This window comes from Pleuronectes platessa, chromosome 2 (assembly GCF_947347685.1).
Source record: "Pleuronectes platessa chromosome 2, fPlePla1.1, whole genome shotgun sequence".
NCBI lineage: Eukaryota > Metazoa > Chordata > Actinopteri > Pleuronectiformes > Pleuronectidae > Pleuronectes > Pleuronectes platessa.
In genome coordinates, this window is record NC_070627.1 from 10,128,814 (window position 1) to 10,152,960 (window position 24,147).

At 40.9% G+C, this 24,147-nt stretch overlaps 1 protein-coding gene across 1 annotated transcript; it reads left to right on the forward strand.

Annotated features, from left to right (window-relative positions):
- Positions 1-24,111, forward strand: nckap1l (NCK associated protein 1 like). Its single transcript, XM_053430099.1, has 31 exons — positions 1-204; positions 2,046-2,156; positions 2,308-2,400; positions 2,937-2,993; positions 4,192-4,334; positions 4,910-5,000; positions 5,966-6,103; positions 6,571-6,619; positions 7,186-7,342; positions 8,171-8,227; positions 8,346-8,442; positions 8,595-8,704; positions 9,226-9,358; positions 9,469-9,550; positions 9,632-9,690; positions 9,786-9,931; positions 10,237-10,369; positions 10,662-10,781; positions 11,147-11,286; positions 11,964-12,095; positions 13,902-14,120; positions 14,672-14,802; positions 16,169-16,266; positions 17,427-17,520; positions 18,299-18,381; positions 19,083-19,163; positions 20,884-20,977; positions 21,062-21,178; positions 21,797-21,906; positions 22,761-22,850; positions 23,567-24,111. Exons 1-31 carry the CDS (start codon positions 115-117, stop codon positions 23,681-23,683), a joined length of 3,372 nt encoding a protein of 1,123 aa, XP_053286074.1. The 5' UTR covers positions 1-114; the 3' UTR covers positions 23,684-24,111.
- The last annotated feature ends 36 nt before the right edge of the window (positions 24,112-24,147 follow it).

The window sequence follows — 24,147 nt, forward strand, 5'->3', positions numbered from 1 at the left end:
TGACCTGGGGACAGGGTGAGGCTCTGGGTGCACTTGTTTCCAGGGGTTCGACTGCTACAAAGGACCAGGAGGCCAAGGCTCGAACGGAGGGAGAGGTGCAGTGTGTCTGCCACAATGGCCTACGAACAGAAACTGGCTGAAAAGCTTACCATCCTCAATGACAGAGGGAATGGGGTGCTGATACGTATGAACTACATTAAAAAGGTGAGGGAGAAAAGGAAGATAAATCTAATGTGCGCGACAGAGAGGAGAAATAAGGAACTTCACTTTCGACTCATACGCTTTGTACATTTTGTTTTAAATGTGCTTCTGTGACAGTTTTTACACAGGACAAATATGCAACTCAAAGTTAATGTATTATTAAACCGATACCGACTAAAATGAAAGTAAAATTTAATATATATTTTGATTTGTATACAGTAAGCTCTATTTAGATTTTTGAAAAGGAGATGGGAATGAATATGCACAGATCAACATCTACTATTGTATCTACAAAATGAAGAATAATGACTCTATGAAGCCAAACACAAATACTTATGTCTGTGCTGCAAGTTAATACAACTGTGTCCCAAAAGGATACAAAGCACATGTCGGGACCCAACTGTTTCTGAAAGGCAAGAAATGCTCCAGGAGTTGTTACTCAAACTGCAGCCATGGTGCTGAGACATTATTCTTACTGTTAATAACAGTATTTTGTTTTTGCACTGGCTCAGGCGTAACAGGAGTGGAGTGTTTTAAATGCAACTGGACTTTTTTCAGCAAAGAGGAAGTGCAAACAGGAAACAAGTTTTAGACGACCCACCACAAACCGAAGTTATTCTTCAGCTGAACGCTGTGAAACGTACACGCCAGCGTAGTGAAGTATTCGTACAATACAATAACTTAAAAGTTTTATCGTTTGACAGCTCCTTAATGCGGGTGCTGCTGAGAAGTGGCTGCAAATACAGAGGGGTTGATGGTTGCGATGGTTTGTTTTGATGTGACAGAAATCTCTGGATGTGACGAGAAGGAGGAAGCGACACTCGCATCGTGAGAAAATAGAATAGTTTCCATCAACCGTGTACATGCATACACAAACAGCCCCTTCCTGTCACCCTGTCAGAGTTGTATGTTGCATGTAAAGGCAAATAATGACAGTAATAAAAATCATTCAGTCTTTTTTTGGTTAATTTTTAAAAGACTGAAGATTCATGCCTCCTCAAGATGGCCTTATGGGAATTTCTTCATATTTGGTACATTTTTTTCGAAAGGACTCAAACATGAATTGATTTGATTTTTGTGGTCAAGAACACCCATGGGTAATTTGACATGTCCCGCAGAAACAGTCACTGAAGAATTTGGAGGTCAAGGTCGCTGTGACTGCTCAACAGTTTTTTGCCATGTGAACATGTTATCTTGAGAACGACTTGATAGAATCCATTCAAATTCGGCACAAATGTTCACTTAGACTCACGGATTAGCTGATTAGATGGGGATGGCCACATGTCAAAGGTCAATTTGGCCTCAAAAAACTTGTTTTTGGTCTTTTGAGCATAAAATTCCTAGACTGCATTTATGTTATATCTTCCATATTTAACCACCTGTCACTTGGACTCAAAGATTACCTGGCAAAATGTCCTAACTGACCACATATGAGTCGGGGAATTGTTTTGTTTACTAAGACTGCACTGGTTGGTGCAGGAAGACAACCAGTCTCAGCAGCTGCTGCACAGTGTTCTACTGTCAGCCTCTGAAAAGCCTCACAGGAGCAGTTTGGTGTAAACTGTTCTGCTGAAGGTCACCTTGACAGTTGTTGTGGAGGGAGTTGGGGAGAACATTTCTTTCTCACTCTGCCTGTCATGTTCTCAGCCAGTCCGGGATAAAGTGCTGACATGTGCGCTTTGCTCTAATCTTGCTACACAGAGAGTAAAAAAAACCACACTCAAATCCTGCCAAGCAGACCCACATACAGCCGCTGCAGGGCAGGAGAACTCCCGGCGTCACGGAGTGATGTGCAAACTCATCACACGCTAACATCCGTGTCATTTCTTTAACCTCTGTTACAGATCTGCACAGATCCAAAGCAGCGTCCGTCCGTCCTGTCGGAGAAAGCCCTGGAGTCGGCCGTCAAGTACATCAACAAGAAATTCCCCAGCATTGACTTCAGAGGAAACATTGTAAGTGTGACCCAGTGCTCACGCAACATTTTCTTTCCTACAAAAAATCTGATTGTGTCAACATTGTGTGTATATATATATATATGTATGTTTTTCTCTTGAAATTTATGCAAACAAATTTCACAAATTGTTCAATCGTTGTTTATCGCAGCAAAACCTGGTCAGCATCCAGCGACAGAAAGCTGAAGTGATGACAGCCACATCCAGCTTCTATGACTCTTTCCTGGACGTCATAGAGTTCAGGGTGATTCATGCATTCATTCTTTACATAAACTCCTCCAATACGTTTCTAAAGGCCACTGACCATGCACAACGATGAAAAACAATCAAGATAAAATAATGTAAAAGACCAATACATCTTTTTTTTTTTTTTTAAATGACAATAGCCCTTTATAAATACAGGACGATGGCGGTGGCCCTTTTGTTTCTGATGCACATTCATTTTTTGGGTAATATTTTTCCTTCCCAGAATACATTTACATATAGAGTGGTTTATTCTAATTCAGGAAAAAAAACTGATTTTTATTCCAAATAACCGTTTGTTACACCTCCCTGCTCATTTGCATGATTCTGTGATGGAGGTCGCAGCCAGGGCCAAGGCACCATGGGTATTTGTAGGAGTTAGAATATGCTAATCATGATGTTATGGGGATGTGCAGATGTGCAGTGACTATTAGGCTGTAAAATGATGCCATGTTGAGGAAATTGCATTTGAGGCTCAACAGGGTTGAAAAGCTGCTTTGTTGCTGAAAGTTTTCTCATCTGATTCTTCTCATTCAGGATCATGTCTATGAGTTGCTGAACGCCATAGACGCCTGTCAGTGCTTCTTTGATATCGTGAGTCTGACACAACATCTGCTGAAGATTTTGACAATCACTCACTCTTCTGTAACTTTCAATAATTTGGTGTTTACCCCTAAAGTACAAATTACATGTTTCTCACCGCCCAACCTCCTCCTGTTCAGTTTGTCAGTTTTTTTCACCAGTATCATAATTAATCTGGCACCTCCACCCTTTTGCATTATGTATATCCTACTGTTTATTTCCGTGAGCTCTGTCTCCTGACATCTGATCCGCACGCTTGATGTGGGCATATTGAGCATCTCACGTATTTGGATTTATTTGGGGAGCATCTCTCAAGTCCTTTCATGTCAAATATAACCGCAGATCTATTTGATCAAGCACAATTTTCACTGAACATAATTTATATGATTAAATCTTAAGAAATTATACAGTTATCTTTCAAAATCTTACTGAAAAACATCTGTGATGAAATTCCACTTCAAGTGGACAAAGAAATGTATTACTTCAAATACTTCAAAAGACTATAAAACTGTAGGAAGAATAAAGTTTCATCTTTGATGGAGAATAATGCTGATTAAGATTATTTTCAGCTGATTCCCAGCTTTTAAGCTTCTGCTCAGTGGCCAGAGCCGGGGCTTTATGTCTGTGAGTTATCAGTCTATCCGTCCATCCGTCCAAATCATTTGAACGTGATCTCTCAGGAACGCCTCGAGGGAAATTCTTCCAATTTAGTCCCAACATTTAGCTGAGCTCATGGATAAACTGACTAGGATTTAATGCTAAAAGCTCAAACTTCAAGGTCACTGTGACCTTGCAAATCATGTTTTGGGGTTTGTGAACACGACATCTCAGCAACCGCGTGGGAATTTCTTCAGATTTGGCACAAATGTTCACTTAGACACAAAAGGTCAAAGGCAAACTTTTCACAAAACAAATCTTTTGGTCTCATGAACACAATATCTCAAGTCTGCCTTGTGGGTATTTCTTGAGATTTCACAGGGCTGTAGCTGAACTGTAGTAGGCGTATGCTTCTGTTGCGTATATCTGTGCTATGATCCAAAATCAGAATTCCCATAATTTGTCCCCAAATATGGTTAAATATTGAACTTCACTTCTTAACACTGACAGTGTAATACTTGGCTCCATTTGTGACATGGATGTGATATATGTGTGTAGTATGCTGATGTAGTGGGTTACTAGTTTCAGACTACACTGAAATTTCTGATTTCAGGCGACCAACTTTGACTTCACCAAGAAGTACCTGGATCTGATAGTCACCTACACGTCAGTTATCATAATGCTCTCTCGCATCGATGACAAGAAGGCTCTAGTGGGGATGTTCAACTGTGCCCATGAGATGACCAATGGATGCAGGTGAGACCACATGAATCTGCTCAAAGAAAACAGACACCTAAGACATGTTGTTATGGATGCTGTTTTCTATTTACTCACCCTTATTGCTCAAGACAGCATTTGGTCAACATATACCTTGTATGATAAATAATAAAGGACGGTACAGGTTCCCACAGCTGCCAGAAAGAGCATTGTTATATATAATTATAATTGTAGTTGCCACAGACATCAACAGTCAACCACAAACCCACTGCCAGGTTGTATTCTGACATTTTGAGTCTGCCTGCTTTGCATGATATTTATTATTTATGCATTCCCAAAACCGCAGGTTGCTTTTCTTAGTTTTAGACAAGAGCAGAAAACACAAACACATACATTTTAATGTGAAATTTGACTTGCACACCACACACAGCTCGTCCCTGGGGAAGGAGTCGTTTCAGGTCCACAGCCACCAAAGAAACATCAGTGAATGCTTTAAACATCAATTAAAAAATCTCTACAGGTAAAGTTAGACTGACACTAATGTCTTCAGTCTAACTTTTCTCCTCCCTCTTGTCTCTACACTGATCATTTATCTGCTGTAATGAATCTTACAGCGACCTGTCCTACCCACGACTCGGCCAGATGTTTGTGGAGTATGAGCATCCATGGAAGAAGATCACTGAGGAGTTCGGCCCTCACACAAAGGTAAGTATCATACAGTCCATTAGTACACACACAGTGCAAAGGTACAATGGTAGTAGATGATTGGTTAGTCCGAAAAGTGAAAATTCAATTAAATCTCTGTCTAAACGTTTTGATTATTTTTGTATTAAACACAGAACATTAGCACTAAATGATGCAGACGGTGAAATATTCATAATCACTCCAATGGTGTTGGTTGAGGTCAGCGCTGTGAGCAGGCTTCCCACATAATTCATTAACAGATGGTGCCTCGTGCAAGCAGAGCTCGTTACCTCTGAACTGAATTATTAGAACTTTATTTTTCAAAGAACAACATATTTGATGTACTTGTACTACCTAGACAAAAAGTTCTACCATTTAAAAGCCCTCAGAAAAACATCACAGACAATGTATGAGGACAAACATTTGCCTGACACTGAAGCTGTACCTTGTAAGTGCTGCACACAGAACCAACACAATGATATTGGAAGGGCACTCAGAGGACACATGACTATGCTAAGGCCCAACAGTCCCTTTATGAAAGCACATTTAAATTCCCTAGGTCCAGATTCTTATATGGATCTTGCACAGACAATAAATATCTATCCATTAAAAATTAAAAAAGTATCATCAACGTCTCTGAAGTGTTCTCTTATAAATCAATGAAAAATGCTCCATCTGGCCATGTTAAAAAAAGTGAGAGAAATTTGTGGATCCTTCCCCTGATCTGCAGCCACTCCAAGAATGAATTTACTTGCTAACTAACAGACAGACAAAACCTAACCTCCTCTCATTGTTTACTAATTTATCAACAGTGTTTACTATTGTCTGTGGGCTGAATCATAAACTAGGCTTATGTACAAACAATCAAAGCACAGGTTTTAAGCCTCCAGTTGGTTTTGGGGTAATGTTCTCCTTTTTTGTTGAACTCTCCCTCTCTCTTTCTGTCTCCAGCTTCCTCAGTCACCGTCTTTCTTTCTGTCTCCTAGTCTGTGACGGCAGCGCTGCTGTCGCTGAAGAACGTCTACCCACGCAGGAACCTGCCAGCGGAGCAGTGGCGGAATGCCCAGCTCCTCAGCCTGCTCAGCGCTCCAGCTGCCATGTTGGACCCGGCTTGTTGTGACACAGTGAGTTCTCCCTCCGGCCCCCTCGCTCCTTGTGTTTATCTCTGACAGAGGCAGAAAGACAAAGGAAAGGGGTCGTGTTGAAGATGTTGTTTTTCTAGGGATGAGAGATGGTTTCATCGTCAAAAGAGGCAACAACAGTATTTATATTGTCACACGCCCGATATTGACCTTGTGCCATTTTCCCTGTTGTTCAGTTATAGGTCTATAATTTAGAAAAATATTTGTTTCATTGATTCATGACCTCCCTTGCTTCTCTCTTTTCTGCACCCTCCAGTTCTCTGTCATCATCACACTCTATTATGGTCATTATGATGTCATGTTATGATCCCTTTTTGTCAGTGGTTTCCTCACAAGAACCACTGGAAATGAAAATCACCTCCAGGCAACCATTTTCTCTTCTTCACTATGAATTTTGTGCATGTAATGCTATTGTAAATGTGCTGATACGCTTTTGCTGTCCACTACAGATAGCATGTGAATACTTGTCCATGGAGACGATGGAGCGATGGATCATCAGTAAGTATTACCCAACCTCACTGTGACTTCTTCAATTATTACATATGATTGATTAATAATTATCAATAAAGGATAATTGTTAATAACCGCAGAATAATGGCCTCAAACTTAAATGGAACTATTCCTCATTTTGTGATAGGGACCTATGAATATGCTACTAGCCCCATCCCTGCTTTCAGTATCTCCACCCTCACAGTTACTAACTCCTACCACTAGTTGAGAGGATTGGTTTCTTAGGTTTGTGACATCACAAGTCCTGCCTGTTGAATCTTTCTTTTTAGTTTTTTTGGGGCATTTGTTTACTGCAGTGTTAATTACTTAGCCATGGTGTTTTCAATGGGGGTTAGGGTTAGGGTTAAACGTTTCCTACCTGGGAGGTAAAATAAAAAAGTTTTTTGTAGGTTCAATAACACCCAGTTCTCCCACAACATCTTTTTTGAGAAACGGCAGTTACTGTAACTATAGCTTGTTAATAGTCCTAAAACTTAATGATGTAACCACTGACAACTGATCGCAGGAGAAACACTCTTTCAGTTCATGAGTGTTGCCTACTGTCTTTCTCGCAGTCGGTTTCCTGTTGTGCCACAGCAGCCTGAATAGCAACCAGGCCTCCCAGGACCTGTGGAAGATGGGTCTGCGGAGCGGCCTCTACCTCACCCTCACCAGGGATGAAGTCCTCAACATACACAAAGTCTCCGAGGACCTGTTCGACAGCATCAAGGGGTACGGAGGCTGCACCGCTCCACTGTGTTCTCTCTCTTTGCTTTGGCCTCCGAAAAATAGACAGAGCTGGTAATTCAACTTTAGAGAGGGGGATGAAAGGTAATAAAGTCTTTATTGCACGCAGTATATCAGGCACTTAAATACGGATAATGGATTTTAAATTGTGCCATGAGTGAAGAGTCTGAACTGGTGATGGGCTCTCCTCTGGTCTCTTTAGTTGTGTGTTAAGTATCTAAGGCAAGTATTGACCAAAGTATTACCTCTGCAAATGAGGTTTTCAATGTTTGTCTGTCGGTTTGTTTGTAAGCAAGATTAGGCGAAAACCTTTTTTCACTTTCTTAATCATTGGCGTTTTTATCATTGATATCTCAGAGAATAATTCATGCTTCATAATGGAAATGGCATGTTTAGGGGACTGATATTTATAAGTGTGTGCAAGTTGGTGCTGATCCCCCAAAAAATCTGGATGTCATAAATTTATATGTGGTTTCATAAGGGGACTGCCTTGGCGGAGGTATGCACTCTATTGTGTGCAATTCTAGTTTTCAAAGTGTTTGTCTCTACTGTGCAAGTTATGCACATTAAGTGAGATCAGTTTCAAATGAATCTGGTGATTAAAAACTCCTAAATTGTTCTTAATCTATTTCAAAATAACAAAGAAGAAACAGTTATAGCAAGATTTGGGAACTGTAATATTTGGAGAAGAAGCAGCTCGGATGATAGACTGATTTACTGCCTTAAAGCCAGAAAGACAAAGTGACAACATCTGTAACTGCTTTAACCTTTTGGATTATAACTGCCTGTTTAGCATGTTTTTTTTTTTTTCAGATATAGTAAGCGAGTCGCAGACATCAAGGAGTGCCGTGATCATGCTTTGGTCAACTGGTGAGTCTGTCAGGAAACTTAGAAACCTTTTTTTAAACCTTTTCTAATATATCTTTATTTACTTTAAAATGAGCTGTGAGACCCAAATGTCCTTGCCCACTTCCTGTTTCATCCACAGCGGAGCTATGCACAGAGAGAGGAGGCAGTTTCTGAGAGGAGCGATAAAGGAATTATTCAACGTGCTGGAGGATGAACCTGGACTTCTGGGACCAAAGGTAGGAGTACAGTAACGAGCTTAACAGTGGCACATGGAATTTAAATAATTTCATTACTCCAAGTTATAACTTCAAAATGAAAATCCGGGTACATGACCTATGAAAAAGTCCTTGATCCAGCTCCAAACCTTGTTCCCATCAAATCCCCCAAGGCCCTGTTTGTCTTCATGGCTCTGTCATTCTCCCGTGACGAGGTCCTGTGGCTCGTCAGACACTCGGAGAACATGCCGAAGCTGAAGACGCCCGAGGACTACATTGACAAGTAGGTCATAGGAACAGAGGAAGTACACCGTGGGCTGATGTAGCTGAATGACACAGTGTCCTGACCCAGTGCAGAATAATCTGACCGTCAGTCTTCACATATTTCTCTATTCCTTCATGGTGTCGTCTTGTGTGGCATGTTGTTACAGCGGTTGGCACCATCGCTTCTCAGCAAGAAGGTTCCCAGTTCAAATCCAAGTTTAGTTAATGCGTGGAGTTTGCATATATTGGATGTTGCCTGCTTGTTCTCCCTGTGTCAGATTGGGGTCAGGTTCATTGTAGACTCTTAAATGGCTGTAGGTGTAAATGGATGGATTTTGCATTCTCAATCCTGACCCTGAGAAATAACAGTAAAAAATAACAATCCAGTTTTCCTTCGCTGCGATAAAAAAAATCCCCAGTGCAGCAGCTGTGCATATTAGGTTTTAGCAATGTAATTATCCTAAACTGTGCCGAAGAGCTTTTGGGACGGAAGATATGTGCAAGTACTTGGTGTTAATTTGCTTTTTTCCATTTCCCCAGTCAGATGGCGGAGCTGCTTTACTACATGGAGAAGCTGCATGGCCTCATGAAAAAGTACAGTCATGTAATACAGCGCTACCATGTTCAGTACCTGGCACAGTTTGATGCCCTGGTTCTCAATGACACCATACAGGTATACTGACTCTGTACTCTGCATGGTTTTAGATGCAAATGTTGCCAAAGTGGAAACAGACAACAATACATATTTATATATATTAAACTTTGTGTCTCTGTCCATAACAGAACATGTATGTGTGTCCAGAGGAGGAATCAGTCCTGTTGAGCTCATTTGTCTCAACACTGTCTGCTCTCTCTGTCAAACAAGGTTACAACAGCAACTTACTATAATACATTTAAAACGAGAGAAAAAAATGCTTACAATGAGGAATGGAATTTCTCTCTGCAGTGGAAAACAAAGAGGAGTTTGATTTCCGAGGGGTTAGACTGGACTGGCTGAGATTACAGGTGCGTGCACAGGTTCATTGTTCAAGTGCAAAATAATAATTGACAACACAAGATGGAGACACATATCAACATGAAGCCTCCTTGTTGTGTTGTAGGCCTACACAAGCGTGAACAAGGCCCCACTGGCGATAAAGGAATACCCCGACTTAGCGAGGGTGATGAACGTGATCCAGTTTCACACCAGGATGGTGGACAGTGTGGACGAGCTGCTGCAGGAGACATCTGAGGTGTCCATATTCTGGTCAGTCTCTTCTCTTCTCTTCTCTTCTCTTCTCTTCTCTTCTCTTCTCTTCTCTTCTCTTCTCTTCTCTTCTCTTCTCTTCTCTTCTCTTCTCAAGGAATAGTTCATACCGTAGACTATGTATAAAGATGGACGTTGCGTCTCCACTTCCTCCCACTATCCAGAAATTAAACTAAAATATTACAGATATAGATGCTGCCATCTTTTGCATGTTTCACCCTGTTTTTATAGCATCAATTTACTCATTGCCTTCATCTCTCTCTCCCCTCCTCTTGAACTGTCGTGTTTCTTTTTTCGTCTCCCAGCTTCTACCCACGTGTCTTTGAGAAGATGTTCAGCCAGAGCACGGAGGAGGTGACCATGAAGCACTACCTCATGGCCTTCCCTCTGGTCTGTTCCCACTTCCACTTCTGTGGACATTCCCTCTGTCCAGAAGAGGTCAGTGTTCTGTCATCTGCAGAAATCATCATCTGAGTGAAAGTGAAAATTATATAATATATATCTTTTTTTTCATAGTCTGCTCAAAATGTTATATCTGCTTGTTTGCAACTTCTCTCAGTTACTGTAAGGCCGTCAAATGGAAATTGGGATTTCTCACTTTAAACTGTTCCATTGTCCGTTTGCAATGTATTTCTCCATGAATCTGTATTCCTGTACTGTTTTTGTATTTGTATTTATAAGTCAACTCTGTCCTCCACACTCACACACAGCTCTGTGTCTGTGTTTCCAGATAGAGGCCATGGAGAAGAAGAGTCTGCGCCTGTGTGTGACCTTCCTGGAGCATATAGCCAAGCAGACCGGCAGTGTGGTGGTAGAGATATGTGCTGAGCAGTGCAAGCTCAACGACAAGGTGGAGTCTTTCCCCAGGTTTAAAGAAACCAATTATGTGGCGGAGATCGATTCTGTCAAACTCCATATCCAAACATAATCGCTCTCTGGTCACAGCGCGGCACGTGGATTTAGCCGGAGGCGGCGGGTAGAGTGAACAATTTGAATAAAAAGATAAGACGGGGCTAGAACTCTGCTGTTGATTAAGGCCGTGTTGCTTTTCCAATCCCCTGAGGAGAATATTAAAAAAGCGTTTACATTCTGAAATGTGACGTGAAGACATAACTCCCAAGATTCTGTTTCTGCACGTTTTCTAAATATTTGCTTACCTGGATTTTTTTCTCCTCTTTCTTCTCTCCCACCCCCTTGACCTTGATAACCCCTCAGCTGCTGCCTTGGCACTGTGCCGAGACCATCAGCGCCGCTCGCCACAGAAAGCAGAAGAAGCCGTTGCCAAAGAAAGGAGAGGTCCAGAAGGAGAAACCGGGTGCCGAGAGCCTGAGGAAAGATCGGATCATCGTCACCAAGTCAGCTCAGCTCATATTTCCCTCATTATCTCTAATCTCTTCCTCTACTTATCTCACTCTGCCTCATGCTGCAATCATTTTCCTGTACTGGCAGAAGATGTTGTAATTAATCCATCCCTAATTTCTGGAAACATGCAGCATTATCAGCATCATTATCTGCAGTTGAGTAAATGCTGTGTTGGATTGTGGTTCTGTGAAGGTTAGGGTTAATGCAGTCCAGGTCTTCAGAGGTTTTCAAATTTTTTTCTTACTTTAAATTGTCGGGAAGAAGATGTTTTCTCCTGCAGGGAAGAGATACTTGTGAACTTTATTACCCTTCAGCGTTGACAGGTGGTGAAACACGCCATTAGAATAAGTAACTAAACACCTCAGACATTTGGAGAAAAGTTTTACTGGCAGCACTTTTTATTTCGAGACATCGTTTTAGTAATATTCTGTATATATAGCCACAGTCAGAAAGCACCTTAATTAAATCTGTAGAGTTGTAATCCTGTCTCTCTCCCTGCTCTCAGTTTTCCTCCCCTCTGCCTCGAGTCTGGAGAGCTTTACACTTTTCCAAAACGTTTATTACCTTATTTGTCTGAGAACAACACATCCGCACCATGGTCAAAATATCTGTCCTAAGGATGTATCCTCCCTCTTCTCTCTGTCTCTCTCTCTCTGTCTCCATCCTCCAGTTTTGACAAGATGCATCTGACGCTGACAGAGCTCTGCTCCTCCTACAGCCTCTGCAGTGAATTCGTCGTCTTCGACCACATCGTCGTCCCCACAGAGTTCCTCCTCTCTCATCTGGAGACGTATCTCTCTGAGTATGCTGAATGGGGAGAGAGGGAGTGTTATATTTGTTTGACTAAATAGAGATGATCTGATGAGACATGAGAGTGTATAAAAGGCCCCCGAGGGTACATGAACAACTTTTACCTCCACCAAGGCTAAACAATCCTTTGATAGTCTTATTTTTAAGGTAGAAATATAAACGAGAACCTAAATCTGTTCCTGAATCTGCATCAGCACAAATATACTAGTTTCTTCTGAGGCCCAGAAGCCGATTCTCAGGTGAAACCATAACCTACTAGGTGGAGGTGATTACTGTCAGAAATACCTGCAAACATTAGGATCCACTTTATTTGTGAGAGAAAAACATACTGGCCAGTTCACAGTGTTTCCTCATTTAGAGCATTAATGTGCAGTGTAACCGTACCTCAGTGTAGCAACACAATGCCCCAATTTTATCTGTTTTTCACATTACTCGTAGATAATAAACTAGAATGGCTCTCAGTAGAGCACAAACCTCACTGAAGGCCAAACAATCCCCTTAAATTCAATCAAGCTGCACACACCAAATGTGCCTTACTTTACATCAACATCCATTAATCATCCTCTGGGAAATCAGTGGTAGTAACGAAAACTGCCTCACGATGTTACAAAAAGATTTGCCGGGTTCTCCCCTGACTCTAACCACATCCTTCCAACAAGTTAAATAGCAACCAAATCTATTGATATCTGTGTAATCCTGTTAACTAGCAGATGAAAACATAGATAGATAGATAGATAGATAGATAGATAGATTGATAGATAGATAGATAGATAGATGGATAGATGGATAGATGGATACTTTATTAATCCCGTGGGAAACATAACCTCATTGGTGGAGGTAGTAAACATGGACGACATGACTGCTCCCCAAAAGTGAAGTCAAGGCATCTTGATCGCCCCTGGTGGCTGGCAGCAGCATAGGTCATAACCCTGGTTTAAAAGGTTGTTGGAAAACTAAAAAGTCAAAGATAACGTCAGATCAATTTTACTCGTGACTGGGACATCAACACCGAAGCTCCATCCCTATAGTTACTGGGCAGTCTCCAAATGATGTTGTAGGCACTAGATGGTAGAATCTAATGAGTGAGGTATTATTGCTTCATTTCCGTATAGTGAGAGGAAGAGGAGCTATGTAATCCATCTTCATACACAGTCTTTGGATCAAATACTCACATGCATTTAAAGTCAAAACCATCCCAAGATAGATTATCTTTGAATCATCACCCATTGAAAAATCTGCCTTGAGTTTTTCATCCTCCTGAGTTAGAGAATAATTTGGAGCTTGCCTCTTGTGAAGTGTCTCCTCCATCACGATGATGAATCCTGCTTCACTAGCCGATTCCTCCGTGTCAGGCCACGTTGCCCCCACTTAAAAACAGACTTAAGAGGAGATCCGTCATGTCACTCCCTTGCTCTGTGTCATTTCATTGTTAACTGTTGTTTAGATTAGAGCTTGGTACCGGGGCAACCTAATGTTTCTGTGTATATGCTCTGCTTAGTCTCCCTGTCTTAGCTGATGATTATCTCCCCTGTCACCCTAAAATTAGCGCCCTCGAGTAGCAGCATGCGTCCAGTGATTGACCCCTCCATAGCCAAAATTGTAAATACAGTCTAGTCAGGGAGAGAGGGACCCGAACACAAAAAATAAATCAGAGTGCAGCGATGCCTCGGAGCAGGGAATGCTGACCTAATGAGAGTGGTGCCATGTCGCCACGGCTCGTTTAACCCGTCCCATCTGTCCGACACTGATCCCACTCTGGGCCGACGATATGTGACGTAGGTGGAACATGTTTCCCCAGGATCATCGTGAGAATGGCCAATTACAACCAGACCACCCAGGAGATAGCCCGGCCCTCAGACCTGCTGGCAGGAATCCGAGCCTACACAGCCACCCTGTACAGCGTCTCCAGCTACATCAACGTGGACGTCACCCGGCTGGTGAAGAGCGTCCTGCTGCAGCAAACACAGCCGATGGACTCACGTGGACAGCAGACCATCACCAGCCTCTACACGAACTGGTGCGTGTGTGATGCAGAGGCTCAGTTTATCCACTTGTATGCTGTTCAAGTGTCCATTCAAAAAATTTCCAAATATATAGTAACTCACTGACCCCTGCAAAATAACCGACATATATGGAAAAGCACAGGAGGGATAATCACACACATGGAGCCGGACAAGTAGTGTAAAATACATCAACTACCTTTTTCATGAATATTCTATGTACTTTACACTATTTTATAGGACATACTCTGCATTATGCTTGTATTAAACTGAATATAAACAGGCCCCTTTAATCATGTTGAAGACAGTTGCATTAGGGAAAATGCTACAGTCTGCAAATACTTTCGCTTTTAATACTTTGAGTATAATTAAAGGTAAATACTTACTCCCTTTGCTCAAGTGGAAATGTCAGAGTTACTTTTAATTAAGTTGACTTCATTGTCAGTTAATTCAAAAGGTTTTTTATTGCTTCCTCCACCACTGTTGATGCTTGTTATTTGTCTCTCTCTTTCACTTTCTTTAATTGACTTGTTTCGGCTGAGGATATTTTTTTCTTCCTGCATCTCAGGTACCTTCAGAGTCTCCTGCGTAAGGCCAGCAACTCCATGATCGTCCACTGTCCTACGATGCACTGCTTCATCAACCAGACGTCTGATACTGAAGCAGTATTCAGAGCAGATGAGTACTCCGATATATCAGGTCGGTCCCAGATCTCAACCACAGTATTTCAATCTTTCATGTTAACGTGAAGCTTATCATTTCGGAAAGCTCATGGATTTATTATCACAATAACAAGTGCAACTTTTTTCACTTTGCTGGGTTTACACTGTAATCATACAGTAAAAACACTTTACTCACATTACTGCAAAACATCTTTAGTTATTCTACCTAGAGTAGTTGTATTTTTATTGTATTATAATGGTATTTTGAAATAGTAAGAAAGTAAGACAATACAGTAAATTACTGTATAAAAAATAGTTTTTCACTAGTCAGTGTCACTGCAGAAACAAAGTTGGGTTCGCCATGAAGTTTGCATTCATGCATTTATGCTTTTGTTGTCACTGTAACCGGGGAGTCTGACACAAATTTAACATTTATTTTGGTGTGAGAGAATTTGAATGACAGGTGTAAGAAGGGATCAGTAAGAAACAAACCCTTTCCTTCTTTTTTTACTTTTTGAAGTCGCTTGTTTTTGCACTTGGCATCTTCAGAAAGTTCCCCCAGCACTCTGAGGTTTCATGTTCAGGGGCGTCACAGATCCAACAGATGACTCACTCGTTTACAAAGACACAACTGTGCTGATCTCGTTCACTCCTGTGTCACCACATGCAGAACGAGCGTTATTGCTCAACAGCTTGTTAATGCCGTGGTGTGTGCTGTTTCTTTCTTTCACGCTGCCTCTCATGTAGTTTAAACTGCCAGTGCCTGATTAAGGTCAACTTAAAGTATTCCTTGTCATCTCCCCCTGCTCGTCCGTCTCCTCCACCACAGCCTCCTCTTCCTCCTTTCGTGTCGGCCTGCAGGAGCAGCGCAACTCCTCGTGACTGTGTTGAAGCTGTTTTCCCTCCACTGACCTTAGCTGACACACACACACACGAGTAAACACGTATTTAATTCACACCTATGCTCCGAGGTGCCTTCACGAGGCTCTCATAGACCTGGTACCTTGGAGACTGCTGCACTCCGATGGACGCCCCCTCGTAATGTCCTCCTCGTTGTCTATATTTACTCCACAGTGACTCACTCTCCTCTCCATTAACCACCTCCACTCTTAACCACACACATCCTTATCCAAACAGATACAGATGTGAGTGACATGTCTGATAGCTGCAGCTGTCTCTCTCTCTCATTGATTCAGCTACACCCACAAACCAATTTCAATCCGAACCTTGTATTACTGTGAATGTAATGCAATGGGCTGGAGGTTCAGGTTGATCTTCAGCAGAGTGTCGCTCCGTTCGGGTTGTGTCTTGCTGCTCGACATCGACGCTAATTCAAGCATCTGTCGAACCCTCGCCACCCTGCTGTCGTCATTCTTGAATTATTCATGTGACCCTCTGAACAGAGCTACAGGCCCTGGCGGAGCTAATCGGTCCATATGGCCTGAAGTTCGTGAGTGAGAACCTGATGTGGCACATCACCTCTCAAGTCAGCGAGCTGAAGGTAAAGTATGATGCAGTGGGCTCTTTTCTGTTTTAAGTTCATGTGGATCTAAGAGTGAGGCTATCTGAGATATCTGCTAAAATATAATGACTTAATAAATTAACCTGCCTGAACCTGGAATATGGACAGGCTTTGAAAAAAAAACATTTCTTGGTTTCAGTCAGTAAAGTCGGATGATTTTATAACAATGAGATAAACCTCCCTCAGGTTGTACAAAAGTGATGATGCCCCTGTGAGATGGTATTCAGAGTCTCTTGATGAAAACACCTGAACACTACCTGTTGCTTATTTTAAGGTTATTCTGCTTGACCAAGGGAACATGTAACATTCAAAACAAAAAGCTGCAATAACTTTCAATTTATGCCTTTTTTGGGGAGTTATGATGTAAAAAAACCAACTTTGCTATATAAACTGAAGATACATTAGCACTCAACTTTGGATCATCTTCATCTTGTATTTTCACTTTCTGTAACGATCTCTCCTTTTCTCTTGGTTTCTGTTATTTAATATACATTGATGAAGTAAATACTAAAATATAGATATATATTCAATCGTTTATGATATAAAACATGAGTTAATAAATTGAATTTATATTGTATGATATGGATTTATGAACTTAGACCATGTTGCATTCACCCATTCACGTACACATTCATACACTGTAGGCACAGGCAATTTGAGGTTGAGTATCTTGCCCAATGATCCTTTGTTACCACTTTCAATTTACATTTACACATCGTACATTCACATGGAATAATATTGGTTTATAAAGAAAAATCGTCTGTGTGAAAAAGAAAGATTCACGGAGAAAACTAAATATATATATCTACATCTCTGATCACAGTGGTTATCATATACAGTTTATTCCTTGAAGAGAATTAAATTGATCCGTCCCACGTTTTGTGGTGTGCACCTTTGTACTTTTAATTCATCTTGTCAAACTCGTGTATCTCTTTCAAAACCAGCCGATCGTCACGCAGAAGAAATCACTTAGTTCTGCTGCACTGCGTCCTGCACCTTGACACCTATGATTGAAGTGAGGAGTGGCAACTGCTGCAGCTCTGAACCCACCGACAGATCTGTCACAGCTATGACCTATAACTCCCTCCTGAAGGTGATTTTTATCGCTTCTCTCACTTCTTTTTTCCCCGTCCTGTCAGAAACTGGTGATTGAGAACATGGACACCCTCGTACAGATGCGCAGCAACTTTGATAAGCCAGAGGAAATGGTCAATCTCAGAAAGAGGCTGACAGGTGAGAAGTGGAGAGATAAGGAGGAGCAAGATGTGAAGGAGGAGGCTGGGGGATGAAAGGGAAGGAATTGAGATGTGAGACTGCAGATAGAGGACAAAGTGGAGGAGAGGGAATGCGATGACAGGGAGAAGAGGAAAAACAATCAGAGGTGAAGGAGGAGTATAGATGAATCACTCTGAGCAGGAGCCATTATCACTGCCATGCTTATTGGCAAACAATTATTTGGCTTGAATGTCTTCTTTCATGAATCACACTGCACCCTTCAACCAAGTTTCGTGTAATCTTGATCACAAACATAGAAACTAACCAACAATGAAATCGGCAGGGGTGAAAACATAAACTTCTATTTGGAGGTAAAAATACTAGAAGAAGCCTCTACTTAATAGTAAGATCAAGTAAAACAACTGTAATAATAAGAAATTATAAGGATCTAATTATTCTCCCTCTGTGGCTGCAATCACCAAATAATTTCATCAATTTCCCTTCATATCTTTACAAAGCTTCCAGAAAATCTAACGGTGATTCACAATCTTAATACTTGACCTCTCCCAGAATGGCACTATTGTTTTATTAAAGCCCACAGTATCAAACGTTATTGGAATATTTATAATCAGAGGAACCGTCTAATACAAATGACTTATTCACCCCGTGTTGCTTTAGAGGGCACACAGGTTAATGAAAGCAGCGGTGGATCCAGTGTGTGTGTGTGTGTGTGTGTAAGTGTATAATAAACACTTTGATAAGACTGACCTCTGATCTGCTTCATATGCACTTGAAGGTGGAGAGAACGTGCTGAAGAGGATGACGATCATCGGGGTGATTCTGTCCTTCAGATCGATGGCACAGGACTCTCTGAGAGATGTAATGCACAATTTTATCTTTTGATAATGTGAAAATCTTAGATAGATGTCTGAATAGTTTGTAACACATTGTCATTGATATTGCTGTGTAGGTTATTATGTCAACTGAGCAAACTCTGACATTTAATCTATTGATGAAATGTTGTAGCTGAAAGGCTCTTTTAAAGCTTTCAGTGGATTTGAAGTTGATAATAGCTGTGGATTTGGTAGCTACAGGGTTTAGCAGGATGCAGAAATTGATCCAGCGAGAGATTTCGTCTTTTATATTCTGCAGACTTTTCTTCCCTGTCAAAACCTGGTGCCTACAGTACCCACAATGCATGTCAATCACAGACGGCTGTCAGTTCGGCCCCAGCCAGCGCTGACTCAATTGACATCGGTTTATCAGATTTCACATATCTCTGTCTGGGGCCGTGTCAACTTACAATAACAGTAGTAGTACAACACTATTACAGTTGTACGCATGAAACCTGTAAGCAGAATCTGATGTTTCAAATTGGTGGAGGTCCCATTTAATATATTTTTACTTTTCAGTACTTTTTTTGTAGCATCTCAAAGTATATCACATATATAAATTTGAAATAATAATAATGTATGGGTCATATGTTGTTATATAAAGCTGGCAAAGAAGTGACCTTGACCTTGACCGTATATGTAAAGGTCTTTCCTGTAATATGTGTGTTATTTTATCCATACATCTAGATCCTACTCAAGCACTGCCCGTATCTGATGGGACCCATCGAGTACATGAAAGACTTCATCTCCCCTGAAGCCGACATCAAGGTACAACACAGCTCTTAGCATCTATATGTTGAGCTCCCACGGAGGAGTAAAGTGCTAGAAGCAGGTTTTCACTGTGCTGGAATCATCCCATCACTGTTTATGAACAGTATATTAACAGTTTATTTTCAGAGGGCAAACATAATGTGGGAGACTTTTGAATTTAAAACATACAGTTGTCGTCATGTATATATCCTAATGTATATTTACGTGTGGGACCTTGGGTAGCGTCATCAGAGGTTAAGCACACAGACCGTGCTGTTGCTCAATGTGTAGCTGAATGTGATCTGTCTAAATAATAGACAGTGAGTAACAGTAGAGCTGAACCGGAGCAATGCAGGGAACCATTTTTTGTATTCTCCGGTACCAACCAAATTAAATTCCTTATCTCCCTCTGGAGAGATCTGTGCGGCTGTGGCTGGTGAACTCCCGCCCCCTCTACTTACGTCTGGCCTCTGAGTGAGGAATGACAGTCGTGCCACAGCCCGGGCCAGGATAACCCCAAAGACGTCAGCAGCCCCCTCTTGCCTCCGTGAGAGCAGCGCTGCACTCTAAACCACATCAGTGGAAACATTTTGCACAGACAGGCCGACCATCCGTGCAACCGCAAATAGGGCAAGATCAAAAACCTGTGTCAAGGCAAAGACACTCGCTATTGGTACAGTCGTGGAAATGACTGTGCACCACTTTCATTCTGCAGCATAATCTGCACAGCACATAGTAGAGCAGCGTTGGCTGTGGTTTAGTGGTGAAGCCAATGGGCAATAAAATACGACAAAACGATGAACATTTAAATGGTGCGTTAAATTTAACCCCATAAACATCAAGTCATTGGAAACTCATCTTGTTCAGCTGAACATTGTTCAAACTATGCACAACTTCCTTTTAATTTCAAAATAAAAGAGTCCATATTTAATTTACTGGTACTTTAATTGAGTATTTTGATTTCAAGCCATCTGCTTTTGTGCCATTCTTTGCTACATTACAGATAGATAAACTACACCTTTTACTCCGTTACATTTAATTTTCACCTATAGTTAATAAGTTACTTTACTAATAAAGATTTTACAAAACATAGGATTGTCGTTTGATATATTACTGTACTGCCCGACACTAAATAGTTAAAATAAACTCAACCAGCATCAACATTAAATGATACTTATCATGCTCATATTAATGCATCAGGAGTAATACTTACTACTCCTTGGGTTTTTGAAACTTGCAAAGTACTTGTTTTAACTTGGATACTTTTTGTATTTATCAAAAAGATACACACAGTAAGCTACCCATTGTATTGGTCACTTGGGCCATTTCCTGTGTAACATGAATCAAACTTTAACACGTGACCTCATCCGTGAACTTGATTTGCACCTGAGTCACATCAGAAGGATTTTCATTGGCAATGGTGGTGAAGACACAACTCCCATGATCCCACGCTTCTTCACGACATCGTCAATCTAGGTCTTTTGTTATTGTTTTGATTGAGAGACCTCTAGTGGCCGAGGTTACACATTATATACGTTTGAATTAGAATGGGGTCTTTGGGTTAATTTCACATCATCTAAAACCATAGACTTTTAGTGAAGACATAATGCTGATACAGAGAAAAACATGAAATAATGTAAAACAGAAACTTTTTATAAACAATAAAGCTACTGCATGTGCGGGGGATTCGATTGTACTTCATGTCAGTGTTATGCCTCTTTGCTTTATGACCTCACAGGAGACGCTGAGTGTTTTTGAGTTGGCGTCCGCCGCAGGGTTGAGATGCAACATCGACCCCGCCCTTGTTGCAGCGATCAACAGTATGCTCACAGGTAACGCTCAACTTATTAGTGACATTCCTGCTGAGTCACCAGGAAGTGAGAGTGTTGTTTCATCTTTTAATGTCGTACCCGCAGACAACACGTCCATCGATGAAGAGTACAAGCTGTCCTCTTTGCTGCTCGTCTACATCGCTGTGTCCCTGCCGACACTGGCCCTGGACTCCAACTCGTCCTACAGCAGAGAGCACGGAGGTTCATAATCATTCATTCATTTTCATCTGCTGCAACCTGCTTGACAGTGATTAGTCTCCGGACAGCCCTCAACCAGTTACCAATCACTTCTCCTTCCAGCTGCTGATAGAGGATACAAAAACAAACTCCACCCTGAAACACTATTAGCCTCTCTGTGCATCATACTTTCCAGTCTGACGGACGTGGTCCGAAGCAGAAGTATGTTGGTTAATGTGAAACACGTTTCTGTTGAGAGACTTTTGTTGACAGATAACTTTGGCTGACGTGCATCGATACGGTTACTCTTGGCATGTGGCCGTGCTGACCCCGACTGCCTGGCTCCCAGCCTGGACTGCAACATTAAGAGCAGCAAATAGCCAAGATTTCTATCTAGGCACAGGGTGGCGTTTGTCTCGGATTGCTTTCTTTGTCTCCATTTTCCACTGCCATGTTTGAGACATATTTACCCCGTCAGCCTGAGGAGATCTGCTCAGAACACTTCCTCAAACGAGTCACAGCTCATTAAGTTAATTACTCTAATCGTCCGACTACAAAAACATCCTCTGTGAGGCTAAAGTTACGGGACACGCTGTTTCATTCTCTCCATTTCTAATGAATTTTGTATTCTTATCTTCTCAGGCCACAACAACAACATCCACTGTTTAGCTACAGCTATCAACCAGCTGGCTGCCGCCATGTTCACCGTTCAGAACAAGAACATAGAGCAGCACCTCAAAGAGTTTCTCCTGGTGAGTGGCAGACATTTTATAACCTTTCTTACCATTCAGGCCAAAAAAATTATATTACGTCCTCATACATGTGTGATTCAACACAATGGTTCCCAACAACTCAATCTGAATCTAGATCTTCAGTCTCTGTAATTGCTGAGAGTCTAAATGCTCAATTCATTTCAAATCTCATAGATCTGCACCCTGTAATGAGGGTTTTAACTGGAGCCCCGCTGATATGGATTTTCTAGGGGACAATATTTGGCAGTTACTAATATTCTGGAGTACAAAAATTCCAATACTGATATTGACAAATACTTACATTTTAATAAAAAAATTACAATTATTTCTAAGATTTGAAACTCTTACTACAAACAAATTTTAATTGAGGCTTGATATTTTACATTTTAAACCTAACCTTTATTATAAAGAACAATAAATAAAAAGATAACACAGTTACAACCAAATATTTAGAACCTGAACTAAGAAAATATTTTGTTTCAATATAATTCTACACAGTGCTTATCTTTCCTGCATTGTTCATTCTGTAAAATGAAAGTTTTCACATTGAGACTTATTGGCAAACATAAACTCTGTGAAAGTCTCAGATTTGTATTGGTTTAAATTGCTCAGGCTCCAGTCTAAAGTAGATATCGACTCATTTTACACAATCACAAGCAAAAACTACTTGGGATCATTTAATCCATTAATTCCTTAATGACTGTATCATACAAATGATTTCAGTAAAGCCAATAGATGACAACATTTAGTGCATATTCAGTGTTGTTTGGACCTATTTTGCCCCAATCATGGTCAAGTCCACTGCTATAAAAGTTTTTGTTTTTTGATCCGTCTCTTTTCCTTTGACTCTGCAGACGGCCTCCTCCACTCTGCTCCAGCTGGGACAAAATGTGGAGCGAGTGGAGGTGAAAAACCGAGAATCCGTGTACCTGCTCCTGCACATGGTAGGTCTGCCACTAATCACATTCACAATAAGGCACGACTGGGTTTATAATTTGACTAATGGAAACAATCCATGATTCATTAATTGAAGCTATTCTCTATACAATAAGCCATCAAGCCTGCAGCGGCTTCTCTAATGGCTTATTTCTTATCTGTAAGGCAATAATAAATGAATCATTAACAAAAAGGTCATTAGTGAAAAATTTAAACCCTTTATATTAGGTAATGCATATTTTAAAGCGGGGCTGAGGTTTAAAATTGATGGAGAAGAGCTTTTCGTTTCCAAACTACAGACGAGTTTCTATTGTTGTCCGCCATAATTAAAGTACATTCATTTATTTGGTCCTGATGAACAATCTTCTCCAATCCTCAACAAACTCCAAGGATTTTAAACTGCAGAAAATCATTATATTCTCAACAAATTTAAAGAATAATAACATAACATTACCGTGTGTTGTTGACAAATTTTGTGAAAATACCAAGACCAGAATTTCCTACTACCTACCAACTAATATCTTCTCAACTGCTGCATTTGCCCCGTTTTGGGTCAAATTGGCCAAAAACTACAGCTGCTCATCTTCTATAGAAAATGTCTTCTTTACAAATATGAAATACAACATTGTAGGGACTTATTTCAACCGATTCGGATCAGCAATGGGAGCAAAGATACATTTTTGTCGAGTTGAGTTGTGATATTTTCTAACACTGGTTCATTTAGATCGTGGAGGAGTCTCCGTTCCTGACTCAGGACATGCTGGAGAGCTGCTTCCCCTATGTTCTGCTGCGGAACGCCTACAGAGAAGTGTACAAGTCCTTCATCATCACTCTGGGCTGAAGACTCCGATTTATTTATCCACCAAAGTATTTTGATATGTGTATTTGTTTTTTTGCACTGTTCAGCCTCCGATTCACAGGTCCCCAGATTCTCTGTCTTGGATATTTTGATCGCAGTTTGTGCTGAAAGCGTTTCCTGTGAGTCAGCTCTACATTTTACAGACTATCTACTTGCTCTCACTCTACTGGTCCACCAGTGTAGATTTAAAAACACGGTGTAATATCTAATATCAGCCTGGATCATTCAAATGTGAATAGCTCATATTCTTTAATCCCTTTCATATTCTGTGTATTAGTACCATATACACAATTTGTGGCCCCACTTAAATAAAAACAAATTAATTATGATTTTTATAGATTGTTCTTTTAATAGTTAATATGTAATATTTTTGTTTAGAAATGTTCGACAAATAAAGAGGGTAATTATTAGCAGTTTGTTTTCTGTTGGTGTTCCTCTACTTCCAG